The 19736-nt window shown below is 36.0% G+C and overlaps 1 protein-coding gene across 1 annotated transcript in view; it reads left to right on the top strand.

Annotated features, from left to right (window-relative positions):
* ATRNL1 (attractin like 1) overlaps nt 1–19736 on the top strand; it is a 543282-nt gene that overhangs the window by 395325 nt on the left and 128221 nt on the right. The window contains exon 27 of the mRNA XM_075717535.1: nt 17521–17628. Within this exon, the coding sequence (XP_075573650.1) occupies nt 17521–17628 (108 nt within the window). The remainder of the gene's footprint in view (nt 1–17520; nt 17629–19736) is intronic.

Genomic DNA, 19736 nt, shown 5'->3' with positions numbered 1-19736 from the left:
CACAATTGTCTGCAGTATCAAGTTAAAAAACAACCCTCCTAAAACACCTCTATAGAAAGCAGGCAGATGTTTAAGGAGCCTTTCAAATATCCTAAGTCTGGTTGATGTCTGCAAACCTTTGCATCAAAGCCTTGTATATTTTTAGCAGAAATAGCAATATGCCCACAAGTAATGCCCAGTTGTTTGATGTGTTTGCTCAACTTAATATGCAGGTAGGTTTGTTAATACAGCTAAAAATTGAACCTTTTATTAGAAATTGTATGGAAGTGTTAAAAAACCATTCTGTATTGAGCCATGTATTTATATAGTACCGTTGCTGATAGCATTTCTTTTAAACAAGTAAATTTACTTTGAGAAATGCAGCTGACACCACAGAATGCATGGCACAGTAAGGTTTTGCACAGAGGTTTACTCTTTGAAAAGTAAATGTAATTTATGTCCAGGTGAAGTAGCGTTAGATGTCCTTTTCACATATAGTAAACTGTAGGTCCAGCCTCTATTTTTACTTCATCACAAAAATAAATGACGTGCTCAGGGAGTGCTAGATCTCATCGCATCACAGCTTGATTCTTCTGCACTGCTGGTGAGTTTGCCAGTGGCAGTTGAGGTGACATTAAATGAGGTTGCTTCTGGAGAAGAAGCGCCCCAGGAGAGGAAAATATGAGAGCTGTTTTGTATAGCTGAGTCACAGCTGCCAATCTGCAGTTTGTATGAAAAAGGGCCAAAACATTGTCTGGAAATAAAAGATTAGCAAAAAAATCTCAGTAAATTGAATAGACTGGGTGTCACCTCTCATCTTAGCTATGTCTTACTCCATACAGTTCAGTTTTGTTTATTTTGTACATAACAATTCATGTTATCCTGTGATGTACATTAGGATCAGAAACATTTCCAAATGACTTCAAAATATGTATAGAATGAGTAAAATCCTGGAAATGATGGTAGTGCTCCCGACGCTAAATGTTTCCTCATTATTTGTTACTAAGGCTAAATAGCATGTTTTTCTTTTCAAAAATATTTATCTCAATGTCAGCCTTATGTGAGAAGAGAGATATTTCAGGGAAAATTTCTAATCAGTGGAAGAAATATTGAATGATTTTGTTTCAGGTCAGGTGAACATTGATCTCTGAAATGTTCAGAAGGCTGCTATACCTTGTGAAAGCTGTCATTCCGGGTAGTGTGAAGTGCTGTTCTCCATCATCTGTGTCTAACTCCAAACCTGGGTTACATCCAGGTGCAATCTCTTCCTGCGGTTCAGATGCCACAGTTCTGTACTGTGTAGAGAAAACACAGAAAACTGTGATCGATTCCCTCCATCCGAAAGAGTGCATTTCTATCTATCACACACTAGCTGGCTGGAGAGCTTGACATTACTACCCACCATCATGCACCAGACGAGAATGTGTTATATGGTTTAGCTCTAGCTTTCCCCCATCTTCACTCTCCGTTGTATATTATTGAATGACTTGACACTTCTTTTTCCAGAAGAGGAAACTTAGACATCTTGGCTTGTCTAGCAGACTGTAGCCAACATGATTCTTCAGTTGGCTTTCCATCTGTATTACCAAGTCCTGTTCACTCAGCAGTGAAAGCCTAATATGCATTGGAATTAAATAGAATGCATGAAATTTGGGACATCTATATGTATGTAAATTGTTTGCATTCATTCTGTGTAAGCTTACTAAAAAAATTCATGTTAAATATGTTAGACCTAACTCAGTGTTTGAAACAACCGATTTTACACTGTGGGGAAAAAATAATGCCAAAATCCTGCCATTCTTTCCTACTTGTAGTTGCAGTAAATGCTGATATAATTATTACATGTGCTGGTGTGCCCACTTAAATAACTGTATATAATAATAAATTCCTACATATTGCAAATGTTCAATGTATGTCTTACGTTAAAATGAATATGAAGAATTTTTTAATTTTCTAATTAAACCAAATAAAAAATTTAGATGCACAATATAGGTAGTCGATGAAAACATAAAGGCAACATTTTTATTCCAGGAGATTTAACTGTGTTTTATTTACTTCTAGAGACTGGAGAGTGTTCCTTTGTACAAATCCCTGTAACTAGATAATAGCATTTTATTATGTTAATACTCAAGACAAGGTGAATCAAACTGTAAAATAATATCTACAGGTCTGCATTTTGTCTATGCGTGATTGAATGCAAAAATACTTGCAGAAACAGAAATTAAAATTTATCAGAAAAACAAATCATAATTTATCATTAACAGAATGAAAAAATGGGTATTTTTCATTGATAAGATGGGGAATCCCATCATATTTTTTTTTACCACATTGGCGACACAGGAAGTAAACATCTGAGAAAAATAAATGCGAGATTTTTGCAGCTTGTGCTGAGCATTTGCCTTGATTCTGCTTTTCATCATTAACTTTATTTCTGGTGTACATGATTCTGGTGTAGCGTACCTTGGGCCTTGTCAGTCTGAGTGACACTGACTCTTACTATCAATGTAGTTCACATTATATGTTTCATGTTTCATTTTCTGAAAATTGGGCAGGACATGATTAGGGAAGGACCTGATCTCTGCTGTGTACATAACCTGGTTAGAATGCCAGGACTTAAAAAAAAAAATAATTGAGATACTCAGCTGCAGTAAGCCTTGACTCATTGAATATAAATGAAGAAAAGAAGACTAAGTAGCTGACGTGTTTAATGTATATGAATCTGTGCTCCTGCATCTGTGAATTCCAATGAGTTTTTTCCTCTGGACTAATTCAGATGCAAACACCATTCATTTCCGCGTTGAGCACTGAATCGTACAACCTGTACTTTTGCAACCAAAGAAGCCAGAGTTTTTAAAATAAAACCATATTTTTAAATCCGTGCTGGAGCATATGTAAAAAACTGCTTGTCAGAAATATTGGGTGTTCAACAGGTCAACAGGACCTATTTTATTTTCAGCATAGGAAGAGAGTCTACAGCTGAGAATGCATTTGAAGTTACATAATTTAGAAATTTTTGCCTTTCTCAGAAAAACCATGAGGACTCTGGCACTGCCTTATATAATACAGAAAAACAGATATACTCTCAAATTGTTTTAATTGGTGTAGTCAGTATGTATCTCAAGTGTTGGTACAGTAAATGGAAGATTAAATTTACGGGATGTGACTGGTTCGACTTTCAAAGAAAATAATTTAATCTACCACAATTTTAATGTATTTATTTTTATTTATTATTATTTATTTTTATTGGAGCACCTTTTATGGCACTTGCATTTACAAAGTCATGTTTAAAAATCATTGACATCTTTTGCCTTTAAAGCTGCAGAGAATTAGGTCAAAATTTCCCTCCATCAAAGACTGAGAAATTCAACAATGACTTTTGCCTGTAGGACAGGAATGAATGCATGTTAGTTTAAAGGCCAGTGAAATATAACTGCAAGCAAATCTTTACTGTTGAAATCGTAAGATTCATTAATCAGAATTGAAATGGAAGAGAATCAAAATGCTGATAAATTATAAAGCAAGGCAACTATTCAAATACTTTTCCAAAATTACTCATTTTTTTCTAATAAGGCTGCAGTCTTACAATCAATGATTTGTAGGTACAAGATTATCCCCGTATGAAACTAAATTTGCTAATGTTGCGTTTGCCCACCTTTTGCGTTGGAGCATGGCCAAAGCAGTAAATGTGAAACAGCCATTTTGGAGTTCTTATATAGGGTAGATTTTTGTATTTGATTCACAGATATTGGCAGTTGTAGCTTGGTTCTAAAAATATATATTGTCAGAAAACAAAGATATTAAAACTTTTCCTACTTCATTTGAGTATTCATAACATGTTAAAGAAATAACCTGTGGGTACAATATAAGTCTTTGCATTTTGGACCATGTATAAGTTTGAAAAAATAATGTAGTCAATTGCCAAATATAACCAAATTATTTGTTAGGACCTCTTTGAAGCTACAACTGATGCTAGTCTTGCAGATCCATATCCCAACAATGGCAAGCTGCCTGTATTGATTTCTGGTTTCTGGTTCCAAACTGGGCTTTCCAGACTAGCACTCCACACTGCACTGCTCCTGCAGTTGGGGCATAAGGAATAATTGTATTGAGCAACCAAAGCAAGATTTCCAGGTGGTTGAGAAGCTGAAAGAAAGCGCCCTATATTACAAGATTCAATCTAACCCCGTAAGGAAAAAAATTTTTCTTATCTCCCTATGGCATTAGCTGAGGCCATAGGGACCTATTAGCAGTGTACCCAATTCCCAGTGCCAGATCTGACTAGTTTTTCTTGAACACTGTCAAAAGTATTGAACACTGATGGAGAAAGCGTTCTCCACCGATGCAGGGAAGCTGGAATGGAGGCATTATCCAGAAGTTTTTCCTGTAGTACCTTTAATGACTTCTGTACTCCACCTCTATTTATGTGTGGCAGGAAAGGATCAGAGAAGCCTTTCAGATCATCACACCCCACTACTGCTCTTGCACTTCACATATTTGTGGTCATTCAGCTCACCTTTCCTGAGAGTCTTTGCTTCACAGAGAGGATTTGCCTCCTCTGCAGTGCGCTAGACTTACCTGCTATCATTTGGCATATTGAAACTGTGCTAGATCTAACATTGAGAGTGTTCCTTACCTAGATACAAAGATAGAAGGTTTGTCGATGCCCATTTAGATGGGAGGGAGAATGTAAATGTATCTCTGCAGAGGTGAATATCATCCTTAATTCATGTGTGTTTTTAAAACACACCTATTTAAATAACAATAGTTCATGTAATCAAGAAATAACTTTTTCCACGTTAATAATCAAGCACCCACCACAGCCCCAAGTAAGAAAATAAAAACTTATGTTGATGGGTTTGAGCATTATATACTAGAATATCTCCCTCAACTCCAAATAAGTAGGGAAAATTAATTAGCCAAATCATAGTTGTCATGCTCTTTTTAAGAAGCCCCTGAGGGCGAGTCCTTGCTTTGCATGCACTGTGATAAATATAGGTCTGCTGAGGAAAATCATTGAGATGTGTGGCACCTTTGACTCATAGATCATATCTTTGTTTTCTTTTGTCTCCCAATTAAGGATGTTATTGTTTTTTTCTTGGTAAATAAATTTCAATTAATGAAATTCCAGCTGTCTCATACATTATGCTGGAGTAAATTTGAAAGCATTTAGCAGATGCCCATACAAAAATCCATTAACACATAGCAGGTTCCCTGACATTTTAAACCAATATGTCTCCGGCTGGAACAAATAACAGAAAACAAGTCTGCGTTCTTGAAAAGTTTATGGCACTCTCTAATGCAGGTAAAAGATTCCTATGCAGAAAGGACCATATTGTGGAAGAATATAAAAATGTCTTACGTTTTCAGTTTTGCAAGAGGAAAGTCATGAATACATTTTGTTGTACTCATTCACTCTTTATACAAACTGTGTAAGACTGCATATAAAAAAAAAAGGAGCCAATTAAGATTCCAGGTAAAAGACAAAAGTGTCTCTAAGTTTTTACTTAGTATTTATCCCTCCTGCAATCGTGTGAGGGTCTCTAAAAATTAGCAGTCAGTAATTCTGATAATTTACTTGTCCCTAAGCATTTTAATCTGATACAATTATTAAAACAACTTTAAGTGCCATAAAAAGCCTTTTAGTAGTTCACTACTTAAAATCCTACCAGCAAAGTGAAGCTTGGGGAGGAAGTAAAGGAATGGGAAAGATGACCTTGACTTGACTAAAGCTTGTAATATTTAATTTGGAAACGGGCCACATTAGAAGAAAGCAGGTAAAAGAGTTATGCACATAATGCCAACATGCACAGAAACTGTGATGGAAGAGCATGGAAATATACTTTTGGAAGCTTGCTCATTCTGGTGAAGTAATCATTGCAGTATGTGCATTTTTAAATGCCTATTTAATTTACCTGTATTAAAAAATGGTTTCTTTAGGAGAAGAGCAAAACTGGATGCTTTGTGGAAAAGAGTCTTTTTGTTCATTTGGTTTCTTTCTTAGTATTTATTGTGGTAGAAACAGTGAAGCTGGCTTTTTCATCCCTGTTGTGCAAATTCACCACTATGCAGAGGGCCAGCATGAGGCCCATTTTCCATTTGAATCCACCTAAAGTCTCTAGACTGCAATTTATGTGATGCACAATGCTTATGATCACATCCATAGCAAAGGGATGAATTCTTAATATGAGGTATTTTGTAAAGTGATATCTGTGTAAGGTTCTTCAATGCTTTTCTGTTTCACTGTGATTTAAGTTACTGCACTGTCAGTGTCTTCAAACAACCATGGCAAATTCAAATTTAAAGTCTGTCAGTTGGAAGGCAAATTCTCATAATTTACTGATAGTGATTTTCCTTTAAAATAGCTAACCTATGTCCTAACCACGTACAGTTACAATGGCATTCCAGTAGTGTACTCATCTATTTTAAGGATTTAACTGCAAAGGTAAATCACTGTGAAAGGTAGATGTATATAGAACAGTGTCTGTAGAAAGGCAGTGACTGCAGGACTGCTAAAAAGATGTTTAGCACATTGCTTCCCTAAATGAGGATGAGGGTTGTCAGATCAAAGCAAATGAAAGAAACTAAATGTGGCTGGAGATTTTGACCCAGCTGAAGCGGCTGCCTAGAAAAGCCTACCATTCTTGCAAAGCAAAAATGCTGTGCTTCCCTTTGACTGTGTCATTGCCACAATCCTGTACTTGGCTGTCCTCTCGGTTGTAAATTAGAATAGATGAAAGCTGTCGAGCCAAGCCAGTGATGGAAGCTAATTTGATGTGATATAATTGATGAACTCTAAATCGTCCCACTTCTCTCTCTTGAAACACTCTGACTGGAGCTCAAAATGCCAGAGTACTTTGATTTACACTCTGTCACTTTTATATTGAAAGTCTCAGTGTGGCAGCAGTGAGGGATTAACTTCTTCACAGTATTTTTTTCTAATTTGTAGAGTGTGTACACACACAGACTTGTGCAACCCCTTGTAGGAACACTACCGGGAAAATGGGATTTCCTTGTTTGCAGCTGGATTGTGTGCACAAAGTTATTATCAAGATAAAGAGAATAAGAACCTGACTTCTGCTGCTACAGGTATTGCCAAGATGGTCTCTTGGAATTAGTGTTGTGCTTCTTATTTCAGAACTGAATTTTAGACTGTAGGATTAGGGTATTTAATGCTTGGAAGTCCTCTATTTCTGAAATTCTGATGTAGCCTAAATATTTTAGGAGATTAGACAGGTTCTAGTCCCTTCAGTAGCTGTAGCTTACTAGGTAGCAGTTTAATTCTTAAAGTAATTCTCCATTAAAATATTGCAAGCTTCAGACTTACTTATCTAAGTAGTTTCCTGTTATTGATACTGGCCTGTTCAAGATACTTGAACTCAGAGCAAACTGCCTTAGTTTCTTGATTTCTTTCAAAGGTAAGGGAAGGTCAGTGGCCTTGCTTTCTTAGGTCTATAGCAGGAGTGGAAAGCTTTGCGATCAACTTTATTGTTCAAGTATTCTTGAGCAACCACCATTAAAAGGTGTAACATCTCATGTGTGCTGAATCAGTTGTTTCAAACTTAAAAACAACATGAACAGAGGAGACCTGCATTAATTCACATTATTACTCTGATCAGATAGAATTGCATCTGTTTCAAAGCCGTTTTACTCCCTTGCACAAAATGAGTTGGCTGTGGCCACATGCCATTCCCACTAGCAATGTGTACTAAATTCTTGCTGACCTGAAAGTACCAGGTATGGTCAACAAATCTGTGAAGTTTGGAACATTTCTTTGGACAAGCACCCAGATTTCAGATCACTATCCTAGTTTTATGTTGATTAGCTAAAACCCTTCTCACTGAAAATGCCAAATGGACAGGATCTGTTATAAGGATTTTCTGTACATTCTGAGTGACCAGACTTTTCTTCACACTTCCTGATCCTGGGTATAACTTAAAACTATGGCTTTACTCATTATTCATAATTGGGTTGATGGTGTGAAAAATGCTGGGTTTTAGAGCTGCTGGATGGGGCAATTGAAATAAAAAGGCTATCAGTGGCAGGATGAGCCTCATGTTTTAATGAAAAGGGAGGCAGGTAACCAAGTAACAGGGGCTCAACTTATGTAAGCATTGTCTAGAAGAGCTTTACTCACCCAGCACAGTAGCACAAGGTAGTATGGCACGACCGTTTGGCTTGTAATAGCAAGGCTATTCAGCTCCTTACACTGAGGCTCCATGTAGATCAGGGCATCTCCACTCTGAGACAGGGAGGACTGCTGATAGGTGTACCTCTTTTTGGTCCCCTTTGCAAGGCAGTGAAAATGATGGTTATTTTGCTTAATACTTTAAGAATTGAAGCTTGAAAGCATTTAAAGGCATCACTCAGTCATGGTACATCACCAGTTTACCTTCCTTAATGGTAATGTCATTTGTGCTATAAGTAGCTTGTAAAGTACCACTTTAGAATAGTTGTGTAATTGGCAATGACGCTACACTTAAAATGTTTCATTTACATTGTCACTTTATCAGTTTACCAGTAATCTCAATAATAAATAGTTTTAAAGAATTACAGGTAATAATAAAGGCAAACTTCACCTATGTTGGAGTACAGCCCAGTTTTCCTGCTCAGTATTTTTTATTTATTTTCTTTCTTCATTTTTTATTTTATATGTTACAATTTGATTTAAAAAAAGTAGAAAGAAAATAGTGAAGAAAAATAAATATAAACTTGGATTCAATGTAATCTGAAAAAAACTCTTAAGATTTTGAGCATCTGAAGTCATTATGTGGTCTAGGGTCTAGGTATGTTTCAGAAGCTTTTTGTAAATTGGCATAGCTTCAATTCAGTCATTATAATTTGGACTGTACATTTTTTTCACATCAGTTCACATAGGAAACAAATCCAGTGCCTACACTTTTTGTTGTCTTGCAGGTTAAAAAATGCATTGAAATTATTTGAAAATTAAAATATGCTTGTCCTGCACTTGAACCTCTCTTTAAAGTAACAGTACATACACCCCATCTTTCTGACTTTGTATGTGCTAGGAAAAGAGTCTGTTGTAGAAAGCGCTTTAATTAAGGCCTCTTTGAAAGTCTGTTAGTACCTACAGTGAAAAAGGGATACAATATCAAGCAGTAATGTAGAAAGATGGGTTATAGAATACTTGCTAAATATTTTCAGATTGGATAACCTGATTAAATTTATTCTAGAATATTTAGTGAATTGGCTAAGCATGCATGGGATCACAGAGCCTGTAAGGGTTGTCTCTGAGATTTCAGCTAGGACAAGCTAGGTTCAAGAAAGGGATGACCGTAATTCCTATCTTAGAAAAGAAGGGGAAAATGGAAGGGCTGGGCAATTAGGCACCAGCCAATGTATCATTAATTCTTAGGAAGTTACTGGAATAAACAATTATTTAAATAATCTATAAGAATTTAGAAGAAAGAGAAGATATGAATGGCATTCAATGTTTGTTTTTCAAGTACAAATCGTGTCAAGCCAGACTTACTTCTTCATACAACAGTCTAGCAGACCTTTTAAATAAAAAGGAAGTGAATGTAAAACTGTATTCTTGGAGTAGTTATAAGTCGTTCACTGTGAAAAGGGAAAGGTGTGTTAAGTGGGCTTCTGCTGGGATCTGATTCCGGTGTTGATTTAAGAGATGGACCATGGTTATTGCATGTGTAACTGTCATTGAAGTAGGAAAGACTGCAAACATACTATAGGACAGGATTATAATCTGTACAAAAGAACATGGGAGAATCTGAAATAGTGACTGGAAAGCTGCAATTCCACAATTCTGTAATTGGCAAATACATGATTCTGCACTTGAGAAAGAAGTAACCATCTGCAAAAAAAATGTAGGGGGAAACGGGCAATGAGCTTGGCAAGAATATTCAAAGACGAGGTGGAATGATCATAAATCAGAAGTGAATATAAGTCACCATACTTCTGTTGTAGCAAAGATGCTGGCATAATATGATCAACAAAAAGATCTGTAAGGCCCGCAAAGTGACCCTTCTATTCTGCTATGTAAGGTTTGGGACCCCACTTTTTGACAAGAGTGTCTGACACTTGGAGGGTACAGAGGGGAGCACTGAAAATGGGAGCAGCAAAGTCCTGTAAAGGAGAAGAGAGTTTTGGTGGTTTTTTTCCTCAGTTGTAGACAAGGAATGCTCTCCACTGTGGACAGGACAAGAAGCAATTGGCTTAAATGTTACTCTGGGGGTTTAATTTAGGTTTTAGAGAAGACCTTTCCAGCACGGGATCATCAGGCATTCCAGACTTCTGGAATGACTGTGGAACCTCCATCACTGGGGTCTTTTTAAGAAACATATACATCTGCTAGAAGGGTCATAATCACAGTGCAGCCTGCCTTTGTGTAGGACTAATGCACAGAGGTGGACAAAGTGATCTCATGAGGTACCACTTATTCCCAATTTCTTTTATTAGACCATACTTACTATCTTTAAAGCAATCTGAATTGCTATAGGAACATCCTAAAACTTTATTTTAGAGCTGGGAATTACCAGCTTGACATCTGTTGTCTAAGGTAAACAACTAAAGCAGTTTTTAACAGTTGTGGTAGTAATGGATAATATCCATGATGCCTCATTTCAAAAGCAGTAGCTTAATAATGTGGATAGGATGCACTGAGATTTTGTTAATATTAAGTAGTTCATACTGTGTCTATTCCATTTACAAAGATGGCACTTACATTTAAAGTACTATACTATCACTGTTAGTAATTCTTTAGAAGACATTTTGCAAAGCATTATTTATGTGACACCATTGTAAATGAAAGAGTTCCAAGGGGTAGTTTGCATAATATGATACTTGAATCTCTCTTTCATATTCTGAAATAATTAATTTTAACACATATTTTAATATATTCATTTATAAATAACTGTCCTTGGGCAAATACAGTAGAATGTCTTCTGTGGAAACATTTTAACATATATAATTAGTGGATCTGGCTCTTTTTCTCTGTACATGGAATTAGTTTGCAGAATAAGTATTTTTAGAAATTTTCTGTGAATTGAAAATGGCTCTGCTACCTAACAGCAAAATAATCAGCAGTTTGCTGAAAGGGTTTTTTAAACCCACTTGATTAGGAAGAAGAGTGCAGTTCTGGGGTTAGCAAGGCCTACAGAAAGATTTGAGTACCTCTAGAGGAAACCTTTAAAATGATTATGGTTACAGAACTGTGTAAATGTGCAATAAGGACTCATAGTGATCTAAGTGAAAGAGATAATAGGAGTAGGTCTCATTTAGCACTTCTTAAATTTGAAAGCAGTGAATTGAGTTTTGAGCTTATTGTTGATTCTTAGCACCCCAAAAATCTTCCTATGCTAAATTAATCTTTAGGGGAAAAATTCTGAAGGACTGATCACAACTTGATTGTAACACAAGACTCCATAAATTACTGGAAAATAAGCATAAACCAGTTGTCATTTCCATTGTAATAAGCAGCTTTTCATACTCTGAGTGTTTTAGAGATGGGAATTCTATTCCAGAATCAAAAAGGTCCAAAACCTGAAGTCACGGTATATTCACATTTTGCTCTTTGCTTGCTAATGTGCAATATGTTAAATGTCTGTTCCTTGGATCTAGCAACAAAATGACCTTTTCAGGGCTCATCTTTTTTTCTCATTTTTGGTTTGTTCAAGGGAAATTACAGACGACTGGTATTTGGTTTCCAAAAGGGATACATAAAAACTTGACCTTTTGGAACTGTTATTTTTTGGGATGTGTACACTGTATTTTAAGTATGTCTTAGCTGTTGTTTGCTGGACTATGTCTAGTTTAAATAACCCTTCATTTTATTCAGTGTAAAGCTAGGAGAAAAAGTATAACTCCTCTCATTTTTTCCCATGACAGGCCTTTGCACACACCTGAGAGCACTTTTTCTTCAGGCAATTTTAAAAGAAAGTGGCATGGAATAGGCCCCGATATCCTAGGAAGTTTCCACAGAGTCTATTTTGCAGTGCAAATAGCATGTTATACTGTGTCCATCATTGTAATATCTCATTGCCTACCTGAATGCACTCTTGTGCCAGGGCACTTTCCACTTAACAGAGTGGGAAATGAGGCACAAGGAAAGCAAGCGACCAGGATTATTTAGGAAGTTCATGATGGAGAGAATGAATGAATCCAGATTGTCACACTACTGTCATAAGTATGGGTATTCCTGCTGCTTGGTTTCCTAAGCTGGCTTTTGTCCATCTCTTAAAGTCTCTATATCTCCTGCAATCATGGAATGGTGAGCTTATTTCACCAAAAACCCAACAAAATAGTTTAATGACTGTGATATGCCTTTCCAGTGAAATCAGCTGATTTGGAAATTTACCAAGTCAAATAGGTTATTCAACATGTAAATGAGAAACTACTCTCCTTTCCAGCTATGTAAATAGCTAATTTAATTTGAAGAGATCTGTAACACCAGGAGTTACAATAACAAAAGTTACAGAGAAGACAATCTTTGCCTTGTGCAAATTAAAGCAAATAATCAGAGCTTCATTGAAATATCACTATGTATAATTCAGTTTGAGAATGAGAATTTAAGATTTTTGAAGATAATTAAATAGTGTTTCTAACTAAAATGTCTGCGGTCCACTCAGATCTATGTAGTCATTCAAACGCATTTACGTTACTTCTGTTGATTAGATATGGCAATAAGAAACCTCAAGAATATGCGATGAATGACTGAATTGCACTGCTTATGGAGACTCTTTGTTTTTGTAGGGCTGTCCGTTTACATATACTTTTAATTTTTTTAGCCCTTGGAGTTTTTCAAATGCAATGTGATCAGAAATTAGTCAATGCAACTCTCCATGAGGTTTTGACACTCTTCCTCATTGCGAACACTTTTCCTATAAAACTCAGATTTAATGCACGGCATTGTTAACAAAATGCATGGTATTTTGTTGTAGCCTTTTGGTGTTATTCACATCAGCTGTTGACAGCACAGAAATAGGAGAGGAGGAGACCAAGTTGTAACTGCAGACAAGTCAGAGCTGGGTGATGAATAAGCAGAATAGGAATTTCAGATTAGACATTTGGAAAATCTTTGTCACTAGGAGGGTAGTGCAGCACTGGACAGGACAGCAGTTGCCAGAGAGATTGCAGAATTACCATTCTTAGTGGTTTTGAATACTCACCTTGACAAAGTCATGGATGTACTGGTACAATGTAGATAGTGATTTGATCTAGGAAAAAAACAACAACAAAAAAGAAAATCTAAGATGTGAAGGAAGAAAATGTAGAAAACCTAGGCAGTTGTTGCTGTTGTTAAAATAATAGGCGCCCTTTCAACTGCCATGTCCTTCCATATTTCTGAAACAGGGTACTGAGACTGCCTGGCTCTAAACAGCCAAAAGGAAAATTTTTTGGTGTGGCAGTCAGAAGTCTTCCTAACATTTTTACAAGCATTTGCCACCTGCTTATCCCTATCCAGCTGTCAAGCTGCCCCATGAACTTGGATGTGCACACTTGTCTGTGCATGCTTTATGGTACACTCTAACAGGTACTGCGCTTGCCAGTGGGCTAAACTAGCCCATAAAGGTGCCAAACAGCAACAGAAAGATCTTTGAAAGGATTTTTCTAGTCATCCTATTATGGCACTAAAATGGTCTCATCCTTTCTATCCTAATCTATCAGTCCCTCAAGAATGTCTGTTACTGTATAACAAAGAGAAAGTACACCTGTCCTAGTTCCTAACATCTCATGTACTTTATTAGGTTTTTTTTCAATTAGGGCTTTTCAGGACAGTTGTGCTGGAAGGTGAAGAGAAGAGCATAGAAAAAGCAGTCCTAGTCAGAAGAACAGTATCCTATTCCACATGAGAAAAAAAGATAGAAGAAGAAAAAAAGTCTCCTAAATAGGAAAAAGAAGCAAAATGGTAACAATTCCTAAAATACAAAAGATTTGAAACATGTCAGCCTGGCGCTGCTGAAATGTTGTATTCTGTTAGAGTTAAATCATTGTAATATGTATTTTGTGTTGAGTGTTTTATTGTACATGAATGCAATATGGGTGTTAAAATATTTTGAAAGTAAGTCTAAATGCTATCAACCAAAATTACAAAAAAAATAAATAAAATGAAACATTTCTGCTTAAATAAGAACTTTACAACAAATACATTTTCTCACAGAAGTTTATACAAAATCCTAAGGAACGTTTTAATTTCCTCCAAACTGCACTGATCAGAGGAGAAGTATCCCCCATGAGAACTTTTTTGATCAATGGTAAAATTGAATTGTATACCTAGGCAAATACTTCCCTGTGATATACTTCTAGGTGGTGAAGCAGATCCTATTTCAAAGGTACTTATTTGACTAGCGCACCAAAACTCAAAATTAAAATAATCTGTGGGCAAAGTTGTCTACATGTCCATGGAAAATCAGGTGAAATGTATATTTCCATGACAAGGGACTAGTTATGCCAAAATGGTTGGTTTTTAAAGAAATGTTTTCAAATTATCTGGGTTTTGAGTGAGAAATTGAACTAACATCATGTATCCTGACATCTTACTGTTCTTCACTGATGACAAATATAATTCTATACTTTACAAGAAAAACCCTTTAATAGCATATCAATTAAAACTTTGGAATTGTTGCAAAATAATAGAGATGCCTAAAAAATTAATCTTGTCAATACTCTTGGACTTAATGAGATCTAAAATTATGTTAGACCTTGAAGTCAGTTGTCTGCTCAGTCAGATAAATGCTCATTGAATTTCTCAGTCCTATGCTGAGAAAGTAATGTTTTGAATTTCCCATAGATTTAAGTGAATATTTAGGCATGTGCTTAATTCTTGATATTATAAATTGTGTGATAAAATATTAAAATGTCACATCTTAATAATGTCCATCTATTCTTTGTCTCCAAGTAAATATCCCTAATTACTGAACAAGTATGTATTTATTTTTTGTTTGTATGATTTTTTAAATGCAGTAAATTTTTTTGGATATGAGTATATAAGTAACACCAGCATAGTTCCACTTTCCACTATCCCATGTTTATTCTGCCTCAGCTATGATGAAATCTGTGTGGGTTTTTTAAATCTCTTTCACTGTTGAGAAAAAGGTGAGAGTTTTTCACTCTTCTCAAGATACCCATGTTTGGAGAGTTTCCCTGTTTCTTGGCCTATGGCTGAATTATGGGACTTTCCCCATACCTGTATGGGCTACATGAAAATAGCATGCAACTGGAGCACAGGGTGTCACACCTGAATGCCAGCTGCCATGCGATAATCTAACGCACCAGATTTTCTATAACTGGAACTTTGCCTGTGTCCCAGTCTTGATACATGGACAGTTGCAGATGGTGGGAGTTAGTGACCTTTTCCAGCCACAAAACTGATTTTAAACATCATAATATCTTCCTGTATTTCTCTTCATTGCATGTTATTTTTCCTGTTCTGCACCTTACAGGGAGCTTTAAAATGCTGAACAGAAAGAAGCAGTATTTTGAATGGAGCACTTTTCTTTGATGTGCGAGTGCTCAGCTGCCAAACTCAGCAGCACATCATGGCAGCTGAACATTTTAAAGTTTTCATTCTTGTTTACAGAGCTAATTAAGAATCTTTGTAGTACTCTTCTCAAATGACAAAGTTTCAAAATTACAGTGACTACCTTGTGAATGAAGAGGTTTTACTGAACGGTTGACCAGGAGCAGAGGTGAAGAAAACCGCTAGCCTTAGAAAACAGAGAGAATATCAAATACACATTCCTTTCTAGTCTGTATTAAGAAAAACTTTTAAATAATCATTTGTGCATTTGGAGCGTAGGTTATTCTGCTCATTTAAGTACTTTCCCCAAGCAATTCTGTTTGTTTAAAACAATGTTTGTTTTCCCATTAAAAAGTAAGCATTTGCCAATAGCTCTGTAGACTTACAATACTGTAATGAGTTCCATATGGCAGGACCGCTCTAATAACATTGTTTTCTTTAATTTTTGTTATTTTTGAAAGAAAAGGAGCTAGATATAGTAATTTTAGCATGTAGTGACTCAGTATTTTATGCTTTAAATTTTTGCGGTCTTTGTCAAGTTGTTGATAAGACTGGAGGGACATAGTAGTTCTTTCTGGCTGTAAAATCTATGAATATATTGTATTGATGCAAATCAGTGCTGATGCAGATCAGTATGTAGAGACCACCAGTTATGTTTTTAAATGAAGGGTTAAAACTGTAATTTTTAACTATCTAGATATTCATACTAGGCTTTTATTTACTCTGAATATAAAACATGCAGTTTCACCCACAGACATATCGATTATCCTCTTGGGTTGATATACTGGTAGCCCATTTGTGCAGGTGCTTACTGACAAATACACTGCGTGTTTATAAAACCCAGGCCTTAGGCATGTACTGGGTATGCATTAGGAGGCTACTGTACTGTGTTGATTTTAATGTTGCGAGTGCTTCTTTAGAGTTCTATAGACTATGTTAAAGTGCAAGTCAAGAAAAAATGCATGAGTATTACAAAATGAGCTTGTTGCTTTGTAACAGACCTTAAATCAAGAGTGTTTATTAGTAAGCTGCCGGCAAATATTAGCTTGTATACCTTTTATTATTTCAAAGGCTTTTGTGAACAGTACGTCACAGTGGTAGTGTCATTTACATTCAAATAGCAGTTTCTGATGTTTTAAGCTTTCCAGAGAAATAATAGGGAGAAAAATGCTAAGAAAATGAAACTTAGATCTTTTCTAATAAAACATTTTTGCAAACATTTTGTCTCTTCAAGGTGCTGTGACATCCTGTTCAGCTGAAGGAGCACACGAGTTTAATTGCACGACTCATTCACTTTAAATATTTAATAATGCTTTTATTAGTTGCACTGAACCAGTGAAGTAAGATCTGCAATATCTAGTGCTGGTCATCATTTTTATTCATCGTGGTTTAATAAGCATTATAATTACAGATTGAGGAAGAAATATGAGTTAGCTTTGTGGTTTTGCTTGGAACTTCTGTGCACACTGGTGTAATTGGAAGGGATTATACAAGCTCTGTGAGCATAGCTGATGGTATTCAAATACACTGATGCAGGCTTCCCAATCCTGACACAATATTCTTCATCTATAAGTAACAGCAGAAAAGATACTGCATAAAATTATGAGTCCTGACACTATTAACTCCATCTGGCTTAGTAGTGAAGTATGAAAATTTGAAGGCCAAGTGGACCTATTCTTGGCAGGTGTTCTAATGGATGCATTATCAGTGGAATTAGACCTCAACTATACTTACCAACCGTTTCCCACATTTGCTTGCAACTTGCACAAATAGCAAAGTTATTTAGTCACTTAGGGAAGCTTGCATTTGGAGATTTCATCAGAGTTCAAGCTGCAAGACCATTCATAGACAGCATAAGCCCTCTGGGCACAGTTCTCAAATAAATATAGATAATGATAATTTAGTATAACTTTCTTCCTTTAATATTAGAAATATGAATATTTGCATGCTATTTGCATTCTTATGTTTTAATGGAAGGTATAGTAGGGCAGACTAATACCTGGTGCATTTTTTAACGTTTTGTTAAAACATCGTTTTTTCCTCATCAGCAACTTATGCGGGAGCGACAGCAGATGGCCAGCCGCCCCTTTGCTTCTGTCGATGTAGCACTGGAAGTAGGAGCTGAGCAAACAGACTTTCTACGAGGGCCATTAGAGGTAGGAACAGTGGTGCTGACAAGGGACCATTGTGATTTGCATATTTATATTGCTAGTCTCATCTGCATCTGCTTCTGAAACCAAGCAGTGTCTGATTACCGGGAGCTGACAAGGCTCAGCTACATATGTTATGCCATTTTCAAGGCGCATAGTTTTAATAGCATGACATGAGCTGTAACAAAAGCCACTGGAGAATCTATTAGCCTGGGCTGGAGTGACAGCCAGCTCACCTGGCAGTCCTTTTGTGATGGATGTGAGCTGAAGGAACGCAAGATGCAGGCATTAAGGAGGGAGTAAAACATCATGCTCGGTCCTTTGAGTACACAGTCCCCCTAGTTAACATCTATCTTAATTAACAGAGATTATAGCAAGCAAACAAACAAACAAATAAATAAAGCAGCTGTGAGTCGAATTTCAGTGTTGTGTTTTATATGTACAGGTTTAAAGAATACAGAGTATACTGCATATTTTTGTTTGTAGATAACGGCTACATTACTGCATTCTTTTATTGTAATTGCAGTACATTGGAAAAGAAATAATAATATGCAAGGCAATGTGATATTGGAATAGTGTAATAATGCATGAAATGGAGTCTGGAAGTTTCACCTGAAAATAGAGGGAGAATTACAATATGTGGATAATAATGAATATCTAGTCTAAGTTGGGCTTTTGGTAGATCGTAATCCTCTATTTCTTTGCTTTTATTTACAATATTGTGTTTACAGTTATGACTTTATCTTATTTATGGTGGGACCTGGGAATGAGGTGTGATAGCTCTGAAATCTTTCAAGATTGTACTTTTCATTGCTGTCAATTCCTCTTAAATTCAAAACTTCTCTTACTTTTCTCAATAGCCTCTTTCATTGGAAGATTAAATACACTGTATCAAATCTCTAAGGTTCATGGAGAAGTGAGCAATGTGAAAAACAGATTCATAGCAGAAAGAAAAAGAATCAGCTCTTGAGTACTTACCAAATTGAGGCGCTCTGTCCTGCTACTGTATAGGAAGCAATCACAATTGTTCTTGCTGGCATAATTTAAATACTTGGAATAGATAGTGAATAAAAATGCCATATCTTTTTGAAGAAACTTTATTATTTTCTGACCAACCCCCACATTCTTCACCAATATCACCATATTTTTGTCTCCTTTTATCTTGGAACAGAAGATGTCTCCAGCTCCCCAGGCTGAGGACATATTACACTGTAGTTAAAAGTTAACTTTTTTGAATGTGATTTCATTGTTTCTATAATGGCATCTGGCAACATTTTCTCTGTTGTCTTTTCAGAGGGAAGCAATGAGTGGGAGCTGAGGCATTCAAACTCTGATTCTGTACATGCTGATTATTTAATTAAACTTTAGAAGTAAACATCACAAGATAATTGCCACATTTTCTTTTCTCATATCTTTTATTTACCACTAAAAGAGGTAGATGCTAAAATATTTTAAAGATATTTTACAGTTTTTATTAGCTTTTTCTTCCTAGCCTAGCATTTTCTAGTAATTTTTTAGTATTCAGTATCCACAGTGTTTTTTCCTAATTAATACATAGTTATACACAGACTGAGGTCCATTCAAAGTTTCCTTGGAATTACAATATACTGATCTATATCAAAACAAAGCATTGTGCTGAGGATTAAATGAATGTGATTCAGGGTATCGATTGTCCTTTGATGTATATTCTGTAAGAAAGAGCTATATTAAGCTTGCATTCCCAGTCTATCCTCAGTTTGCGAAAGGACACTAAAAGGTGTAGTTGTTATTCTATTCTTCAGTCTCAGCTCTCTTTCAGACTGAAGGGGATTTGGATCACACACATATTTTCAAGATGCAATGCTTAAACAATAGGATCATATGAAGTAGCTAAAACTTAGTTTTGTTGTATTAAGTTAGAATTGTTAAACTATTTTGATAATTCTGTGATATTTGATGCCCATTGGGATCTTTTAAAGTTAGAGATCTTTTGGTAAAAATGAGGAATATACAGTAACTCTCTTCAAAATGTTCCACTGGCATTGCGCAGCTCTTGCACTGATATACCAGGGTTCCAATTTTAATGGTGGTCCATTGCATTCCCTCAACTCATACTTTTATTGAGATTGTGTGTT

This window comes from Pelecanus crispus, chromosome 10 (assembly GCF_030463565.1).
Source record: "Pelecanus crispus isolate bPelCri1 chromosome 10, bPelCri1.pri, whole genome shotgun sequence".
Lineage (NCBI taxonomy): Eukaryota > Metazoa > Chordata > Aves > Pelecaniformes > Pelecanidae > Pelecanus > Pelecanus crispus.
Note: the sequence above shows the minus strand (reverse complement) of the source record. Positions and strands in the feature narration are given on the sequence as shown.